This window comes from Pagrus pagrus (genome assembly GCF_965226575.1).
Source record: "Pagrus pagrus genome assembly, chromosome: 8".
Lineage (NCBI taxonomy): Eukaryota > Metazoa > Chordata > Actinopteri > Spariformes > Sparidae > Pagrus > Pagrus pagrus.
Window position 1 is genome coordinate 26754576 of NC_140192.1, and position 19972 is coordinate 26774547.

The 19972-nt window shown below is 39.7% G+C and overlaps 2 protein-coding genes across 2 annotated transcripts; one reads left to right on the forward strand and one right to left on the reverse strand.

The window, feature by feature from the left end:
* Positions 1–748: 748 nt before the first annotated feature.
* LOC311261915 (histone-lysine N-methyltransferase SETD1B-A-like) lies at positions 749–12008 on the forward strand (the record flags this gene model as incomplete). Its single annotated transcript, XM_084360929.1, has 17 exons — positions 749–828; positions 1024–1182; positions 1321–1431; positions 3057–3327; positions 3416–3528; positions 3657–4691; positions 5914–6606; positions 6715–6831; positions 6924–7002; positions 7795–7851; positions 7944–8354; positions 9105–10145; positions 10360–10505; positions 10587–10700; positions 11237–11356; positions 11546–11683; positions 11835–12008. The coding sequence occupies exons 2-17, from the start codon at positions 1039–1041 to the stop codon at positions 12006–12008; spliced, it is 4764 nt and encodes a 1587-aa protein (XP_084217055.1). The 5' UTR covers positions 749–828; positions 1024–1038.
* A 16-nt stretch (positions 12009–12024) lies between these two features.
* Positions 12025–18472, reverse strand: LOC311261529 (4-hydroxyphenylpyruvate dioxygenase-like). Its single transcript, XM_084360234.1, has 14 exons — positions 18455–18472; positions 18323–18349; positions 17803–17865; positions 17381–17485; positions 17073–17115; positions 16085–16167; positions 15862–15951; positions 15632–15735; positions 15451–15528; positions 14533–14695; positions 14377–14448; positions 13568–13690; positions 13220–13336; positions 12025–13096 (listed from the first exon to the last, which is right to left on the reverse strand). The coding sequence occupies exons 1-14, from the start codon at positions 18455–18457 to the stop codon at positions 12986–12988; spliced, it is 1182 nt and encodes a 393-aa protein (XP_084216360.1). The 5' UTR covers positions 18458–18472; the 3' UTR covers positions 12025–12985.
* Positions 18473–19972: the final 1500 nt, after the last annotated feature.

Consider the following 19972-nt stretch of genomic DNA (forward strand, 5'->3'; position numbering starts at 1 on the left):
TTCGAGATAATAACTCGAGATTTCGAGAAAACAAATGAAATTAACTTGTTATCACGGGAAAACGGAGGAAATAAAATGTATGAATGCATGGCCCTTTAGGGCTTCCGTAGTATTGTTATATTATGCTATGTTTTCTTTTATTAAGTTATGTAATGTAGTGGTATTTTATGTTATGTTTTATTATTTTACGTTATGCTATGTTATGTTTTAAGGTATGTAAGGTTTTGTTATGCTTTATCATGTTGTGTTATGTAATCTTATGCTATGTTTTTTTATATAAAGATACATTTCAGAGCTCATTATTTTACTTCTATTTCCATTAATGCTGACAAATGGGCCTTTTTAATTCATTCATTTCATTATGTCAGATTATATACGATAATGACACACAATTTTGCAATAATAATAAAAATACAAGTAAACAATAAAAGTAAACAAGAATAAAAATAAATGTTGCCATATCAGCAGTTATACTTATTGTATTATACCATAAGTCTGTCGTCATAGTTTAAACATATCATTCTAAGCCTACAGGGCATGACTTTCTATATAAAACACATTTTTGGTTAAACAAACAAGCATTTTTTTTCTAGTATAAGCTCACTGACACTATTGAAGGTAGACATACATTTCACACTTGTCACCTGCCGACCCACCTTCTTCCAACCTTTTGTGTTCTTCCGCCTCACTGAAGGATCTATATTCGGTCTCTATCTGACGGCGGATGGATCCGTTCTCCAACCTGGGGCGACGCAGTGAGGAAAACACCGTAAATAACAGCAGCTTTTCCACAATGTTGCTCCATCAAAGGATCCAACTTTGGTGCAGGTAGGCAGATAACAATGTTTTGTTCGACTTTAAGTCTTCGGACATGTTGAATTTGACGAGCCGTTGTCTTTTTAGAGAAGGATAATGTTACAGGTGATGCTCCCATCACCTGTCGGGGCGTGTTAACCTGGAGCCAGGACTAATGTCAGCTAGCTAACAGCTGGATTCACCGTGTTTACATTGTTGTTCTTCCAGGGATCGACGAATGTGATGGAAAGCGAAAAACAAGCTACTGAGACAGAGACAGTAGCTCAGCCTCAGCCCTGGAGAAGTTGTAAACTGATTATTGACCCTGCGTTGACAAAAGGACTGTACAAAGTCTACCGTTATGATGGAGAATATTTTAACATCCCCGTAAGCATCTTTAATCATCTCTCCATTGTTTGCTCGTGATAGATAACTGCCTGTGACACATCTCCCCGCTATAATACTGCGCCAAAGAAGCAGGTACTGTATGTTTTCCATGATGATGGATGTTGTTTACCTGCACAGGTGGAGGATTTACCGGTAGGTCTGTTTCCTGTGGATACAGCCAGAGATCCGCGCATCTGCCGCCTGTGGAGCAAATCTATCAAGGCTGACCTTCTGGTGGCTAAATTTAAGGTAATCTTCATCAGAGACAGTGGAGACAGTATCCAGATCCTTTAGCAAAGTCAAACATATTAATACCACACTGTAAAAATACACCAAAGTCCTACTTTGAAAATGTTATTTAAGTAAAATGATGTTAATATAATAAGGGATTTGTCCTGAGAGTATTAAAAGTAAAACCCCCTGTGACTTATATATTATTAAATCTTTATGACTCGGGCTGTCATGTGTCAGCACAACAACATCAACAACAATACTAACAATTTTTATATTTTTTAACAATATAGGGGAAAAAACTAAAGTGCACTATTTATTTGTATTTAAAACTTGGATTAGTATGTTCAGTTATTTTATTTTTGCCCTGAATAGAGGTGAGAAAAGGTTTATTTTGATACCTAAACCAAAGTCCTGAACTCAAGCCAGCCTGTGGTATAGCTGGAAATAGCACACATGTCACTCCAGGGCTTTCAAGGCAAATTGTTCCAGGATTTGTGTCAGCACCGTGACTCTGCCAGTGACTGTGATTAGGCTGTGTAGCCCCTGTCAGTGACACAATTTAACCTATATTGAGCTTGTCAGTGTGGTTCATAAATGTTGCATTTGGTTTTCAATTGGAACTAAAACAAAAAATAGTTCAGGATGATTATATATCAATATGTTATTTATTTACACCTGTTTGTCTGGTAAGAGTGAATTTGGTCAGCAAATTCTGTCTTGCCCACTGGCTCCTGTTTTTTCATGCCCTGACACTGACAGAGTATTATCTGGTATTCAGAACATCTGTTCTGATAACTCAGACTTTTAACTGCTAAAATGAGTGTGGAAAGACCCCCCTTATATCATGTTCTTATTTGTTAAAAAATATAATGTGAGTATTTACCCCACATAGTTGGGCAACTTACCCTCTTGTCACAAATGCACATTCGATATTTAGCCATTTATGATTCTATATAAACAATTTTAAGATTAAAGATATTTGTGCACTATAATTTATAGTTTAATTTGATATAGGAAAAGAGCGACTAGGATGTACTGAGACCAAGAAAATGAACCTAATGATCATTTTCATTATGGATTAGTCCAGTGATGATTCTCTCAATTAATTGTGATTTTTAGTGAAATTTCTCAAGTGATTGTAAGATTTTTGTAAAATGCTCATTGCAATTACCCAGAGCCAAAGTGATACCTTGAAATTGCTCGTTTTTTCTGACTTATAGTCAAATCTTTACTTTAATTAAAGACAAAAAAAAGTCCTCACCATGAAAGGTTTTTGCATGAACGATTAATTAGTTATCAAAATAGTTTAGATTTACTTAAATTGATTAATTTTATATACTATGGGTAGTTTAATCTATAACTATGCGAGTATGCAACTATGCTCCTCATATGTTTTTGTATGCAAAATTTTAATAAGCAACTATTAACTACAAATGTAGAACAAAAGTAGAAAGTAAAAAGTACAATATAATTGTCGTGGAGTAAAAGTATAAACTAGTATAAAAAGAAAATCCTCAAGTAAAGCGAATGTACCTCAAATTTGTAATCAAGTAAATGTACTTTGTTACATTCCACAACTTGATAATCATAATTACAACAGTAATAATAATAATAATTGTTGTTTATCTGTGTCCTTTCAGGTTGATGAGTGGTATGTTGGTCCTGTTCCGCCCAAAGAAGTGACATTTTCCAGGCTGAATGACAATGTGAGGGAGTCGTTCCTGACTAATATGTGTAAAATTTATGGAAACATTGAAGAAGTGGAAATATTTTACAATCCTAAGAACAAGAAGCATTTAGGGATCGCGAAGGTTATCTTCGACACAGTGAGGGCGGCAAAAAACGCCGTCCAGCATCTCCATCAGACCTCAGTAATGGGAAACATTATTCATGTGGAAGTCGATCCTAAAGGTAAAAATAAAGTACTTGCATTGATATATGTACTGATGATTGATATATGTACTTGATTAATTGAATGTTACTGTGCAACCCTCCTCAGGTGAGAACAGGGCGCGATATCTCCAGCTTCTCTTACGTGGCCTTTACACTCCTTGGACGTTGCCAGTGGGCAGCAATGAGCAAGCTCTTCAAAGCTTGATCGACAGTTTGCTGGTAAAGATTTTAAAGCTGATTATAATGGATTGACTTAATCAGATATGCAGTATTCTTAAACCAGCTGTTTTTAAGGATATTATTTTTCAGTTGTTATCATGTTTCTCTGTATTATCCGCCTCTTACAGGGCAGTGCAGCCACACAGCGACAGGCGAGTGTCTCCAGCCCCACCAGCATCTCCACACCCCTCTCTCTGGACACAGCCTACTCCAGTATTTGGCAGGATACACCTTGCAGCTTTGGGCTTACACCACGTTCTCAGGGAACCCCCCGCACTCCTTGCTTGTCTGCCACTCCTCTCTCCCAGGACTCTTGCTACTCCAGTCTTCAGGCAACGCCGGTCCTCCAGGGGGAGCCCTCCACCTATAGTGTTCATAAACCTTTAAGACGAGAGCTCTGCCATCGCAAACCCGCGAGGCATCACAGGGGATCCGGCGAAGTCTCAGATGTCAATTTATTTTTGAAGCATGGCCAAACACAGACACCACACCCCCTCTCTACCCAACTACAAACAAGCAGCCAGCAGGTTGCACTCTGGCGTCACAATGCACAGTCCTCTACTCACAATAACACAGACCCTTCCTTTAACCTTGCCTCCCCCTGCCAGGAGTCCACCTCCAAGGCTTTACATCTGAGCTCTTTCAGCATCCTGAGCATTAATTTCACAGCTGACCGGCAGACAGCAGCACCCTCCCCACCTTACGACCGTGCGTGCATAACAGAGTTATCTTCACCTGCTGTTAACTGCTCCTCTAGCAGCCCCCGGCCAGAGGGAGAGAGTTTGGACTCGCGCATTGAAAGTTTGCTCATAAACAGACAGAGTACTGACCCCTCGTACTTTGGTAGAGAGACTGTGGAGGCTGATGTGCAGTCTCAGGACAGCCCAACTTCACCCTGCTCAGCTAATACCTCCCCTCTCTCAGAGGACTCACTTGTTTGCTCTCCGGCTTCTTGTGCGTCTTTCACAACAAGCCGCCAGCGCTCTAACAATGATCTGGTGGATGTAAGTCCATCGTGGCTCCTTGAAAATGAAGAGGATGAAACTATTCGAGCTGTTTCCTTTCTTACAAGAAACTCCCAGTCCCCTGATGGGTCGGATTTTACACATTTTGAAGGGAGATCTCAGGATGCAGAAAGGATCCAGTCATTGTCACATCCAAAGGTAATTCCTCAAGATCTTTACATGCATCATGATGTCAATTAAGTGGTATTTAAACAACATTTTGTTTGTGGCCCTTAAACACTTTATTCCCTCAGCAGCAGTCATGCCAGCTGTTGATGAAGATGGTCCTGGTGCAACAAAGTTCGCTTTGCTGAAATATTTATATGTTTTATATATCTTCCAGGCCTATTTATTACCACACAACAAATGCAATGTTATCCAAATTTGCAAATATGTATAAAACCCCCCGACCACCATCCACCCTCTCCCCCCAGATCCAAGCCACTGCCGCCATAGGATCAACCTACCGGGCTTTGGAGGTGTGCGGAAAGCCAACGCCACATCTCTATTATTGCCTCTTTTACCCCATGGACTCAGGCTGTAGATAATTCTAGCTACACAATATCTACAGTTGCGGTCAAAAGTTAACATTCACTTGTAAAGAAAATGTATATCATGGCATATCATCATATATCATGCTAACTGCTTTGAAATGGTGACTTTCCTGACATGTTCAAATCAGTAATGTGCTCTTTCAGATCAATGCTGAGCTCTTTAGACTTTCCCATTGTAGTGTTTGTGGCTGAGTCTGGTGGGTGTATCAAACAAGCCCAATTATAATGGGCCCAGAAAAGTCATCAGCCAATATCAATCAGAAAGACTCAGAAGAAGTTAAGAGGCCTTGCAACAAAGAAAATTTGATTAACACAACTTTCTATAATCAATCAAATTGATTGTTCAAGTTACTGTATGTGTATTTTTGAGCCAGCAGATTTGGTCACATTTTCAGAAGACTGATAATATATTCAGATTAGAACCAAACTTTATAAACTTCAATGTTGTAAGACAACTTAAGTTCAGTTTTGACTTTCATACTTTCATCCAATGCTCTTTTTGCCATCTCCAATTTACTTTTCTTCCACTCTTGAGTGCCAGTCGGAAATTAAGCAATTTGTGAGAAGTGACTCAAAATGCATTTTGAAAGAAGATTCATTGCCGCAGACTCAACAGGATGTGGCCGCTACACAGCAAGAAAAAGGTTGACCCAAGGTTGCCAACAGTGCTGCTGCATTACCATGGCTACACCCTAAGTCAAGTTGACACTGTTTAGAGTGCGAGGAGTGAGCTCCTCTTATTGGTTGTGGCCCTGAATAACCACGCAGAGTGTTTATGCAAGTAGCCAGCCCTGATAATTCTTCAGATTTTTTTCTGTCTTACTCAGGAACATCATGCAGCAAATGAGGATAAGGAACGCTCAAATAACAGAGCGTCCAGAGCTCTGACACCCACAGAAGAGATCTCCTCTCATCCACATCCTCAGCCTCCATCCTTTTCTTCTCCTCCTGCCATCAGGCCTGGATGCTCCCATCCACCAGTCACCCCTTTTCCATTCCCCATCCCTCGCTTTCATCCATCTATTCCACCTGTCCCACCTCGCCTGCCCAATGGCACCATCCCCATCCCACCTCCAGGCTGGATCCCACCTCCGGGCATCTCCATTCCTCCTCCCCCTATTCCACCACCTCCTTCTATTCCGCCCCCACCAACTTTTCTCGGACCGCCTCCACCTTTGATGGTGCCGCCTTGTGTTCCACCTCCTGTGTACCCCTCACCCATGCAGCCTGCAGGCCCTTCGGATAAGGGGAATCCTCCGAGGCATGGCAGTGCACCTTTAGCCTTCCCTCGACCACCCTGGCCCGCTCCACCTTTTCCCAGGTTTAACCCTTTTGTACCACCACCAGGCTACCCGCTCGTGAGGGAGAACCCTCATAAGGTGACAGTAGAAAAAGTTTTAGAAGTCATCGTGGATGAACTGAAGTCAATCATTAAGAAGGACATCACACGTAGAATGATTGAAGGGGTCGCTTTCAAGGCATTTGAGGACTGGTGGGACTGTCAAGAGAAGAAAACAAAAGTAAGTTCTTTACATTCTTTATTATTTCATGTGTAGGAAAAGTCCTTTGTCACTTTCAATGGCTTTGAAACCAGTAGGTTCATTACTATTAATGTTTTTTTTCACAAGATACAAGTTCCTCCTTTGAAAAGTGGACCAACAAGTGTGGGAGAGAGGACCAAACAAATAAATCCCCTCACTTGCATCAATGGTCAGGGCAAAAAGCCTCCACTGCCGTCTTTCAAGGTAAATTATTCTGCTTACCTTTAATTTAAAACACACTGCATTTGTCCTCTGAGTGATAGATGATTGTAATGTGAAATATCCTTGTCATGCAGGTAAAAAGGAAAAGAGCTGATGATCCTACTACATCAGAAGAGACCGAAAATGTGTCGTGTTCTACACATGAAAGTGCTGGTCAGTGCCCCTAATACAATCAATCCTCATTTACTTTAAATTAACCCCACTGTGTAATCCAGACCGTTGACTGTGTTTTCTCGTTCTTTGTGGTTTTAGATGTGAAACAGGGGGACGATTTATTTAGACCTGCAGCTGAGAGAGCCAAACGCAGACATGCAAGACCACATGCGCTTGACAGTGATGGTGATGATGACGATGATGATGGAGGGAGAGAGAAAGATAACACACTTCAAGATGAAGAAACATTGTCAGACAAAGTGGAGGCAATTGTGCCGGTGAACGAAGCTCCTCAGATTCAGGTAAATACAGTCTGCATGAAAATTAAAAGTGGAATTAAGAAAAAAAGTTTGCAGTGTGGAGTTAGAGTGTGACTTATATGCAACACTGTATATATCGGCCTGATAATGGGATATTTATATTATCTGCTTCTGGCTACTGAATTAAAATGTGCTATGAAGCGTTATCACACTCCAATACAGTAGGTGGTGCTATGCACCTTTTAAGTTTTCAATAAAAGATGTGAATATATCGATTCTCTTATCTCAGGTTTTAGCTATTAGAAGCAAGTAATTAAGCAAGTAATGCATCCCTAAAAGTCTATATACCTATATACTATAACTACATACAAAGCATTAATATGATAAACTGTTTTTATGTTAAAATATGATATTATTAAGACTACATAATGTAACTGGTGTTCTCATTAGTGTGACAGAGATGATGATGATGATGGTGATGGTGATGATGGTGAGAATCATCCTGAGGAAGAACAGGCACAAAAACCTGCAGAGGATGAAGATGCTGCCGTCTTCCAAACTAGTGATGGAGCACTGAGCTCGGATAGCGGTACATTAGAATGTCACACAGGTACAATACTGAATACTAATGAATAATCACAAACCTTACAAGTAAGTATTTATTTCTTTCCTCTATTATAGATACTTTTTCAGAGAACAGCTCTTCGGAGGAAAGTGAGTATTCGTCAGATTTCGACTCGTCTGACTCGTTTGCCTCAGAGAGCTTTGAGGACTCTTCACACTCTGACCTCGGTCCTGAAGATGAAGGCATGGAGGAGGATGGCGAGGATGACAGGAGTTCAGAGTGTATAGTCATATCCTCAGATGAAGAGTCAATGGAGCTTGAGCCCCCCGTCACCCCTTCAGCGCCACTAACCCCCGGTGCTCAGCTGGAGCTGGAGCTGCAGGACTGGTCAGATCCTTCTCAGAGGGAGGAAACCGAGGAGAACCAGTACACATCCTGTCAACAAGTCACCTGTGACATGGATGCCATCATGGAGCTCCAAACCAGCGAACCACAGGACCATCTCCTGTCACCTATCGGACCTCCAGGTTATATGCCCAGCATGATTTATTGCAATCAATGAAAAGAGTTAGGATAGTGCAAATAATGTTTGATGTCAAACAGAAACTGCATGCTAAAACGACATTCATGCTCATCATCTTAGTTTAGCTTGTGAGCATGCTAACAGTTGCCAAATAACACTAAATATGAAGTCCTCTTGGGACCACGACTGTGTGTACACAGTTTCAAAGCCACCCATCTATTATTTACTGACATATTTCAATACAAAAACAAAAATGTCAATGTTGAGGGTCAGGGGATTACCAAAGTCAGTATGATTTATCCGCGAGGATCGACGAATGTCTGTGCAAACCTTTGTGGCAATCCAAGCAGATTCTGAGATATTTCACTGAATAAGTGAAAACTGCTGATGGGGCTACAAGAGGAGTCAGATGAATGTAAAAGTTCTTAGAATCTGTCCTCTTAAGGACCTTATTTCATGGCAATCCATCAAATAGTTGTTATATTTTACTCTGACTCTGACATTGCGGTACAAAATGTAATAGTTCTGTACAGGATTAGTAGTATACAGCTGCTAAAAATAATATGAATTATTTATTTTATCGGATTGGTAGTCAGTATGGGTAAACATGCAAAGTTCAAGTATTTTTGCCATCACTAGAGCCATGAAAGTAGCACGACTTAAAATGATGTAAAATGTGTGGAGAATGCAACAAAAGCATTGACAGAATGATGAAAATATGATTTCAAAGTTTTCTTGTTCGTTATCCATATAGCAGCGGAGCTGCACCTTGATGTAGAGATGGAGAGCCCTGATTGGACTGTGGAGTCACTGGCGAACATAGAAAACCTTCGGCCTCTCACTCCGACTGGCTGCTTGGAGGACAGTGACCCCGACCTGATAATAAGAAGCAAACCAACATCCCCAGCTGAGGAGGAGGTGGAACGACCTCAAACACCTGGCAAAGACATAGTGGTTGAACTGGGAAGTGAGGACTCAGCAGATGAAGTCCTCTCCCTCTCTCCAGAAAGCACTGAGCTTGTTCTAGCTCCATCTGGTCCCTCATCATACCAGGAGAGGCCCAAAACTCCTGGTAAAGAGGATAGAAGTGGGTGGACTCAGTACAGCTGTGGGAGGGCTCCAGCAACACCAGGCAGAGAGACGACCATGCCAGAGGGTAGCATAACTATGTGCCCAACTGTTTGCAGCCCACCTCCTGTGCCATACCTGTCTAGCAATCCATATATCACAGCCCCAAAGACTCCTGGAAGAGACATCATCCTCCCCCGAAGAGCCATCGTCCACAGGAGGAAAACACAAATGGTGACCTCCTCTCAGCCCCTTTTATGTGACTCTCTCGGAGGATCTCCCATCTCTCTGTGCAGCCTCTCTGAGTCTTCATCTGACTCTGCTGATGGGAGGGGCATGTGGACCAGTTCAGGTGTAAGAATGAAGCCCTTGCGGGGACTGGAGAATATGCCAGGGCTCCTGGATGAAGAGAATAGGAGAGAGACAGAGAAATCCTCATTGAGGAGAAAACAGCTGAGGAGGCTAAAGAGAAGATGGAGAGTCCATCAGCGGCAGAGGTCACTGAAAAGAATTACAGGGTCTCTCTCCTCTCATGGTCATCCTCACAGACGGCGGCGTTCACACTGTGAGGAGAGGAGGATACTTCACAGAGTCTGGAGGGAGGGACTGGATGAAGAAGATGCAAGGCTGCTGCAGTGTACTTATGACCGGCTGCAGGAGCAGGATAATGGCCGTGGGTGGATCAGTGACACCCTGTGGACACCTCACCCTCATATCCTTTTAAACAGTTTGATGTTAAAATTAAATTAAATAATTAAATAAAGAATAACCAGCAGGTAAAATTTATATTGATTCATGCACAGATGACTAAGATTAATTCTGCAACATATACATAAGCAAATAATTCAGATAAATCAGTAACCTTATAGACACATGCAGCTGTACATCATATTCTGTGCTTGACATCCTTGACTGCTGCTCACTGACTAAAGTGCTCACAGAGAATGATGAACACACATCATGGCAGCCACAGCACAGGACCGGCTCTGCTCGCAGTGAAGGTTTCTACAAAATCAGCAGGAAAGATAAACTGAGATACCTCAACAACATGAAGCTGACCACGGAGCTTCCATCTACAAGCACTCGGGTACAAAAGAGGGGATGCTGTGATGATTTAATTGCTCAGTTTACCTCATTCAGTGCCTAATACTGACATATATTTCAACAGGGAACCCAGCAACCAACCTCCCTGCGATCTGGATCTGACTTTAGGTCTGAACAGCGTCGCCTGCTGTCCTCTTTCAGCTGTGATAGTGACCTGGTCAAGTTCAACCAGCTGAAGGTAAGGAACATATTACTACACATGTACACTCACTTTGAAGAAGTGCAAACAAAATCATAAACCACATATTATATTTACAAAAAGAAGAAAAAACACTGGAACAACGCAATCAACACAAAAAGTGTGTAGGTCCAGGTCTCAGATACTAAAATGGACAAACATATAAATAGCACCAACTAGGGTAAATTAACCCAGACACAGGTAAACATATTCAGATGGGCTCAGGCAGGCAAGGAAAAAAGACTAGGTGGATGCAACCAGGCAATTATTTATATTTAGGCATTAGTATATAGCGATTCAATTTCGGTTTTAATATAACTGCTAATGATATTACCACTGCTACAATACAGTAGAATGTAACCTGCAAACACTGAAAAGGCTATATTTGAGACAATGACACAAACAGTAATGTGTCTGTCCAGATGCACAGACTTTGCTGTGGTCAGAGTTTTCTACCTAAAGTAGAACACAGTAATCGATTACTTGAAAGGATAACTGCCATGTCAGTAAACACTCTTCATATCTTCTTATTTCAGTTCCGAAAGAAGAGGATTCGTTTCAGCCGAAGTCACATCCACGAGTGGGGCCTGTTTGCAATGGAGCCTATAGCAGCAGATGAGATGGTGATTGAGTATGTGGGCCAAATCATCCGACAGGTAGGACAAACATGAACTTGATTCATCATGAACCCACCATTTCTAACAAATGTCAAAACATGTGCTTTCAAGCCTTGTTTGTTTCCCTTGAACTGGCCCAGTGGGACCCTCTGCTTCTTCTGGGTGCTTTCCAGGAGAGTGAGTAGTGTGATAGTGGTAAACAACAGAAGCTATTTTCCTTCTCCTTAGGTCATCGCTGACATGAGGGAGCAGAGATACGAGGACGAGGGCATCGGAAGCAGCTATTTGTTCCGCATTGATCAGGACACCATCATCGATGCTACTAAACATGGGAACTTAGCCAGATTCATAAACCACAGCTGCAACGTGAGTGAGAGCTGGTAGCTGGTAGTGTTGGAGTTTAAAGGAACAGTTCACCCGAAAATTACAATTCAGTCATTATCTGATTTGTTTAATATAATGGTTTATGCAAAATACTTTTACAATGTTTACATTTGTGGGTTTCCTTGTCTTGCAGCCTAACTGCTATGCAAAGATCATCACTGTGGAGTCTCAGAAGAAGATCGTGATATACTCCCGGCAGCCGATCGGCATCAATGAAGAGATCACGTACGACTACAAGTTTCCCATTGAGGAGACAAAGATTCCTTGTTTGTGTGAAGCAGATGGCTGCCGCGGCTCCTTGAACTGATGTCTAATGAAGTGTCCTGATTATGTCAAGAGCCACATTTGCCTCAGGTACTGTATGAGATCTGTGAAGCTATTTTATTACTAGTCATAACTCTACAGTCAATAACTGTCTGGAGACCAGAGATGAGCTCACTACATACGGTTGGTGGTGCTGCTCAGTGAATAATGATTGACTAAAATGGACCAAGCACTTGAAACTTTACTTCATCAATGGAGGTTTGGCATTAAATCACAGCACGACACAACATTTGGTTGTACTTTACTTTACTTTACACGACACATTGCAGTTGTCTCTTCCCACATGATGGCAAAATGGGCTCCCCAAACATTATGTTACAATGAAATATCTGCTGACCTCTCATCAAAATGATAACAGAAGTGTACAGTTAAATGTTTTCATTTATGAGAGCTTAAATTCAGTTTTTTGCTTGAGTCAAGCTTGTATGTACGATATCAGTTTCCTTGTTGACATTTTGGAAAAAGAAAGTGTTGCATTATGAATGTTGAAGGGGAATCTGCATTTTTAAACCTGGGCCCCATGTTTACATATTTTGGTGTCTGAATGACTAATACATAAAAACTTAAACTGCAGTAAGAATTATGTTCACTAAAAGATTGTTATCTTTAGTGTTTGATAACATTATTGAAACAAATTCTACAGAAAGAGATGTTCTGGTGAGTTTGAATGAAGTGAAAACATAGGTTCCAGGTTTAAAAATACAAGTGAGCATGTACTCTTCTTGATACAAACCCCTTGACCTTAATGAAGTGCTTTTCAACACATATGTATAAAATAAATGTACATTGTAATAAAACTTGCAAGTTAAAGAAGCTTTAATAAACATGGTTTGTGAATTTTTATTTGTATCTCACAATATCAGAGCATTGATGTAGCACACGATACTAAGCAGACAGCGTCTCTTTATAGTATATTGTTATTAAGTTTCCCAGAGCTATTAAGCAATTCCTACACTGGGATCACATGTCCTTTGACACTCCATTTGATGTCAGGATAGTCAGATTCCCTCTTGCATGCTGGTCTGCCTCAATGGCTTCAAAAAGAGACTTGAAGTTCCCTGCACCAAAGCCCTGTGGAAAAAAAACATGTATTAAAGTAACTGCTTTGACAGCAGACAAAATCCTGTTTCCACAGATGTTGTCATATTGAGACGCAGAATAATGTGCTGTAAAAGTTGTGAATGGCGCCCTCACCTGGTGGTTATGTCTCTGAATGACCTCCAAGAACACAGTGGGGCGATCCTGAACTGGCTTTGTGAAGATCTGAAGTAAATAGCCATTGTCGTCGTGGTCCACCAAGATCCTCAGCTCCTGGAGTAAGATCACAATATAACATTTGTCTGTTGTAATGATTTTCTCTATTCCGTCGTTGTGAAGCTTAATGGGAATGATGCTCTTCCAAAGTTGTTACTACATATAGATTTTTATACACACACACACACACACACACACATATATGTATATAATAATTCCTTTGCCCAAACGAGAGGTTTATACCACATCAGTCCTCCAAATTAGTTTAAAAATGATCTTAGTTCTGACCTGCAGGACATCCAGGTCCTCTGAGATTTTAACCTTTGAGTGTTTCAAATTCTCCCTCAGCTGGTTGTAGTAAGTGTCTGGCACAGACATAAACTCCATCCCACGCTCCTTCAGGTTACGAATCTGCAAATAAAGGATTAATCAGAGCATTATTTTATAGATATTTTCAATGTGATTTGGATGAATTTTGAGCAGATTATTTCCTGTGAATCAATGTTTATCAAATATATATTTTGGGAACTTTTTTATACAGTTCTGCCTGTATAGCATGTTATTATCATTTTTTACAGCCAAACATACTTCATAGGCTTCTTATTTTGACAAACTGTTTTTAAGCTTGGCCATTTTTCTATTTGCTTTTGTCGTTTTTGTTTGGTCGTTCATAACTTCATACTTGTAATGCAGGACAAGCATGTTAAGTAGAGTGAAGGCTGTGCGAAAAAAGCTTGTCATCAGGTGTTTAACGTGGCCTTATCCTGTGAGATTTATTAAGAAGGTAATATCCTAAATTACAATCTCAATTTTAAAAATAACAATTACATCAATTTTTTCACAGAAATGACTTAGATGCGTACTTTAGCCTATGTATTTAAAATACAGAATAAACAAAATAAAAAACAGATGTGTAGAAGACATGTATTAAGGCATACATATACATTTCTCTAATATGTGTCTGACATGGTTTTTGTAGGGACAAGATAAACCAATTTAAAATCCCTAAAATGGCACTTTTTTTCTTTTCCCTCATCAAAAATTCCAGAAAATGTAAATATGCAAACATTTTTCACTCTCAGGAGCCCTTTACTTACTGCGGTGATGATGTCTGATGTATTCATGGCTATATGCTGCACTCCTGGACCTCCATAGTATTCCACATACTCCTGTAAGGGAAAATGTTGGTAAATCATGCCTGTCATTGAACCAGTATTGTACAATTGATATAATTATATAAAATCAAAACATGCCTGGATCTGAGACTTTCTCTTGCCCATGGCAGGCTCGTTGATGGGCATCTTCACCGTCTCCTCGTAGTTTGCCACAACGATCGAGCGCAGGGCGCTGAACTCTGTCTGAAGCTGCTTGTCGTCCACTGACCAGAAGCGGTGAAAGAGAAGGTTTCTTTGATACCTGTATGGTCATGAACCAGAGATCCACAAGACATATGATGGGTTGAACACAAAAAAACAATAAAAAAAAAAGTTCTTCTCCCTTATTGTATTTGAGGGACTGCAGACATCTCTACAGTTAATATCTCCAAAACTCAGCAACTCACACCAAAACAATCTAGATGGATAAACAGCACTACAGGTAAGAGGGAAATTATGTATTTTTTATGTTTGGGTGAACTGTCCCTTTAAACCCTCCTAAATGTTTAGTGTTTGTAATTTTAACTGGTGCATACCCAGAAACAGTTCTATTTTAATAATTAACAAGTCCAGAACTGATGTTTCTCTTGTCTCATGATCTCAATTGGAGAAATGCAGCCTGTTAAACATGAATGAGGGATTTTTGAGTTACGACACCGGCTCCATGAGGTCCCTCACATCTTAAAACCTCCACCCTGTGTTACACCCCTCTTTCCTTGATCAACCAATGAGCTCGCTCATTTACAGAGCTGCCTTTCCCCCGCCTTTACATACTTATATGATGGGGAGAAAACCAACTCCAGATGTGGAGAACTTCTGGAGTCCCACTTAAGAAAATGTAAAGTCATGCTGATTCTCAACTTGTGCCAGAAAAGCAGAGTTATACAAGAATCAGACACCCTTTAATTCCTCCTCTCATTCACCCCTTTGACTTGTAGGTCACATCATGGCACAGAGGCATGGACAGCAGGTATGTTGCTTTTACATGTGCTACAAAGAAGTAGTTGAGTCCATTACCAATCCACCACTGGAACCATCTCATCATCCGGTTGGTTTCCCACAACATGATCAATGAAGTTCAGTTTTCCACTTGGTCTGCATGGACAAATAGAAGCAAAAACATGTGAAAATACAGTACCTATACTGTCATTCTGACTTTATCGCCTTATAAACATTATAATAACTTATATTAACTCACAGTTTGGCTAATAAAGGATCCTTGAACAGAGGGGCTTGGAAGCCTGGCAGGAACAACCCGCTGTATCCTGACCTCTCCACAAACGTGTGTGTGGTGTCACCATACTGCAGCAAAACAAAAGCATGTCCACAAATGTGTCTTTTTTTCTTTTGAGGACATTTTCAACTTATCTTATAATGTGCAAAATCAAAATAGTGATTAAAATGCTCAATGTAAGTGTCTTCTCTTACCGTTTGAAGCACAGCCAGCCTGACTTTACCAAACTTGTCCTCCAGGGTGTGGGGCTCCTTTACAATAACTGCACCTCGCTCTCTGGCTTTCTGAAGGAGGATATATGATAAGTGCTTTACATGATTGAAAATAGTTTCATAGCTTTCATTATCAGCAGTTGAATGCAAACTCAAACCTATTGCCTTCAAAATGCACCTTTAAATTACAAGCTGTAGTATTTACCTGCACAAGGAAGTCACAGTCCTGCACAGTAAATGCAATGTCCTTCACTCCATCACCATGTTTGACTAAGTGATCTCCCATCTCTGAGAAAAGAGGAGAAGCTTTTTATTTAACCACACAGAGTCAACCATTCTGTCATAACTATTAAGTATCCTTATTTTTTAAGTGAATAACATTATGATTTTAATATATTTTTGTACAGTAAACTAAATTACTTTCACTAAATCTATAGATATAGTATATAGAGTTAATTTGACATTCAGTTGTGTTTTATTGATAATGAGGATATCATTACTGAGCTCAGTGTTTTGCCAGCAGACTCACGCAACAAATGTAACGTCCTGGAGAAAGATAGTTGATTGTTGTGTCTCATACAACGATTGTCAAATACTGATGTTTTGGGTTTGCGTTCGACCCGAGCTGGCTGAGACTCAAAAATCAACTTACTGTACACCTCCAGAGATTTAAGTCATTTTATGAATAACAGAAGGCTCAACAAAATAGTGATAAAATCATTACACCTACATAAGAATGTAAAAAGTACCCAAAAGTCATACTTGAGTTATAATCTTAAAATATCTGATACTAAAGTTAATTAAGCATCCAAAATAAGTGAAAGTAAAAAATACATATATTTACATGTACATAGGGCAAAGTAACTAGTATTGTAACTTCAGTTATCAAATAAATGTAGAAGAGTAAAAAGTACCATTTTTGCCTCCAAAGTGTAGTGGAGTAGAAGTATAAAGTAACAGCAAATGTAAATACTCAAGTAAATACAAGTACCTCAAAATATGTGAAGAATTTAAACTAATGTGTTTTATATTCATGGAAATTGATTTTCCTTGTGAATACCAGTCAAGTTATTTAAAAATTCCAAGTAGAGTTTGAATATTGCAAAAAAATTAAAATAAAAAATGACTGAAAACCACAAAAGGTGTTTCAGCTTTGACTACATTGAGAAACCAGCTCCTGATCAGTGCTGTACCTTTGTTTCCAGGGTTGAGGGCGGATGAGAACACATAAATGATCTGTGAAATACAAAGTGAAAACAATTCATTACATTTGATTTACTCTACACAGTGACCATTTGAGCCCAATGAAGTTAGTTATTGAACGCTAGTGTTACAATCCACATTAAGAAACACTCGTGTGATTAAACTATTTATATCAAGTATGTTTACAAAAAGAACAGAGTTTGTCAGTTTTGTTTCATTGCACTAAATTATTATTTGTTAAATTTTATCAGGCACTGATTGTCTCACTGTTTCACGTGTGCTGTACTTCCAGGCTCACCTTTCCTTGCCTGACTGCATGGGACACGACATCTCGGATGCCTGTCTCCAAACCCTGATAGGCCAAAGGCTCAAATCCCAGCTTGTTACAGTAATATGATGCAGCCTGTTGAAGACAAAGATATTAGTCACTGAAAAGTCTCCTATTACATGCTACAGTGGAGTGAAATTGAGCATGACTACAACAAGTTTGCCTTTAAATGTTCTGATAGCTCCCTCTCCTGGTGACTGGTGAGGCCTGACTCAGTTTGTGCAGTGTGAAAATAAATATGTGATCTGGGGTTTAACATGCTGTGTCCCCTCCACCCCTCTGGAGAGCCAATAGCCTCGCTGTGTGTTTCATCTACTATCCATCTGTGAGAAAAGTTGGTCAGAACAAAAAAATGTGTCCCAAAAAAGTGGAGCAGTTATCGGTTAACTTACCTGTTTTGCGTTTCCAACCCAGAATGTCAAGTGATCAAAGCAGAGGAACCTGCCCTGCTCGTGCTGAAGACGAGAGCAAATAAGGATTTAATAAGATTTATTCTGAAGCTTTTTATTGTAATTATTTAAAACACACATTCATAAGTCAAAAATGCTCAAATTTCTTGAGATCAGACTTGCTACATAACAGTAATGAGTGAAATACACTGAATATTAACAAATAATTCTTAATTAAATGTTTTGCATCCTTAATTTTAGGCCAAAGAACAGGAAAAAAATCAGTACTTTGATAACTTATTACTTAAAACCTGTGCAGTATGATAATGCTGTTGCTCGAGACAAGTTTATTACTCTGATGATGTTTGTTTTACCAGGACATTAATCAATTTTAAGGCATAATTTAGGCATAAAACACAAGATCAATTTAAGAATATAACAAGACTTTTTGCAGTGTAGCCTTCTTAATAACCTCTGGTCAGCACAACACATGATAAGGATAATAGGTGATAATGTTACCTACCTTTTCGCCTTTATCTGTGTATGTTGTCTGCAACACAAAAGCACATCATTTACAAAAGTTATGTATGTGTAAACACAAGGTGTCTAACAGAAGAAGCCATCTAAAATCAATCAACAGTGAATGGTAACTCACCATCTTGCTCCAGGTGACCTGACCTGACTGTCTGAATGAAATCTCCAATGAACTTCTGAATTTAAAAGCAGAGATGGAAGTTTTCTTGATCTACACCCACCAGTGGGGAGGAGGAGGAGGAGGAGGAGGAGGAGGAGGAGGAGGAATGATGCTTGGTGTGGTTTTGCTGTTATACAATGATTACTTTGGAAAACAACCACATATCACAGGTCTGATTCAACCTCATCATCACTAAATTCACTGATGCGGCTGATTATGATACTCACATTATACCTACAAGACCAACCTCAAAGACTTGGGATGAATTTTATTTTGCAAATATAAAATAATGTGAATGACTTTTAGTTATTGTTCATTGCCTTCCTGCTTCTTAATGCATCTTACATCCTCAGATTTGGTGTTGAATGATTCCAAACGTTTCTCTACAAAGGCATAAAGAAAAAAGCTGTTTGTCCACACAGGTTTAGGATTACAGCTGCGTTTTTCCAGAAAAAGTCGTCCATGTGTTAGTGTTTAGTGGCGAGAGGAGGCTCACTCACGCTGGACTCTTATTGGCTCTCTGGGGCTGAGCTGAGTGAACCCTCGTGTGCCTTGAAATGCCTCCATCCCGTCAATCCCCCTCCACAAACGGGTTTTCCAGGAATTGTGATTATTCCAGTCAAAGATTTGAAGATTCATCCGGTGATTTAAAGCTATTGTGTAACACCATTCATACATATAAAATAATATATAATAAAAATAAAATAATATAACATAAAAAGTTGGTGCATCGCACCAAAACTGGGTTTTTAGGATGTTACAGGTTGAATTAATGGGTTTCAGCTGGTGAAGCTGTCAGGGTTTCATTTGTGCACTCTGGAGTATTTGAATAAATGTACAGAACTATATCAGCTTATTTTACTTAGATTAGACAAAGTAAGATATACTTTATTTCCCCCACAGGAAATTTTGTAGCTGCAATCAACTTAAAAACAATATTTACAGGATACTGACAGGACAGTACAGTGGTACACCAGAGAAACATTAATACATGACAGAACAGAAATAAAGAGTTGTAAAACACGGCACATAAAACTAAGTGCCACAGTGCCTCATTGCTTATAAGTAAAAATATGTTTTCCTGTTGGGTAGGGTTACAGATGTTGGGAGCAAAGAAAGCTTAAAGCAGTTGTTTGTTTCCTTAATTCTTTATGACTTAAGAGAGTAAAGGAAAATATGAAAAGCTATGTGGATATTTACTTTAAAAGTCAGTGTGAAGAGCAGACTGATGGCATTAAACTGCTCTTAAAGGCAACAACAGCAGACAATAAAATGCTCTCTGCCTGAAAAGGAATCCTGCAATAAAAGGATTCCATCACTAAGTGGAGCCATCAGTAGACTCAGCTACAAGTCAAAGATTTACTACATCAAAACAGGTTTGACTGAATAAATACACTGATTCAATCATGTAAGCAAGCACACTGACTGACTTGTGACCCCTAAAACAGACAGTTGAGTTGAGATTTCTATCAGGACGGA

What these genes read in the sequence shown, in the direction of transcription:
- LOC311261529 (XM_084360234.1), bottom strand. An exon ending in GGCTGGCTGTGCTTCAAACG is followed by an intron (nt 15,736 to 15,861) that starts GTAAGAGAAGAC and finishes GTTTTGCTGCAG; the next exon opens with TATGGTGACACCACACACAC. An exon ending in TTCAGAGACATAACCACCAG is followed by an intron (nt 13,097 to 13,219) that starts GTGAGGGCGCCA and finishes TTTTTTCCACAG; the next exon opens with GGCTTTGGTGCAGGGAACTT.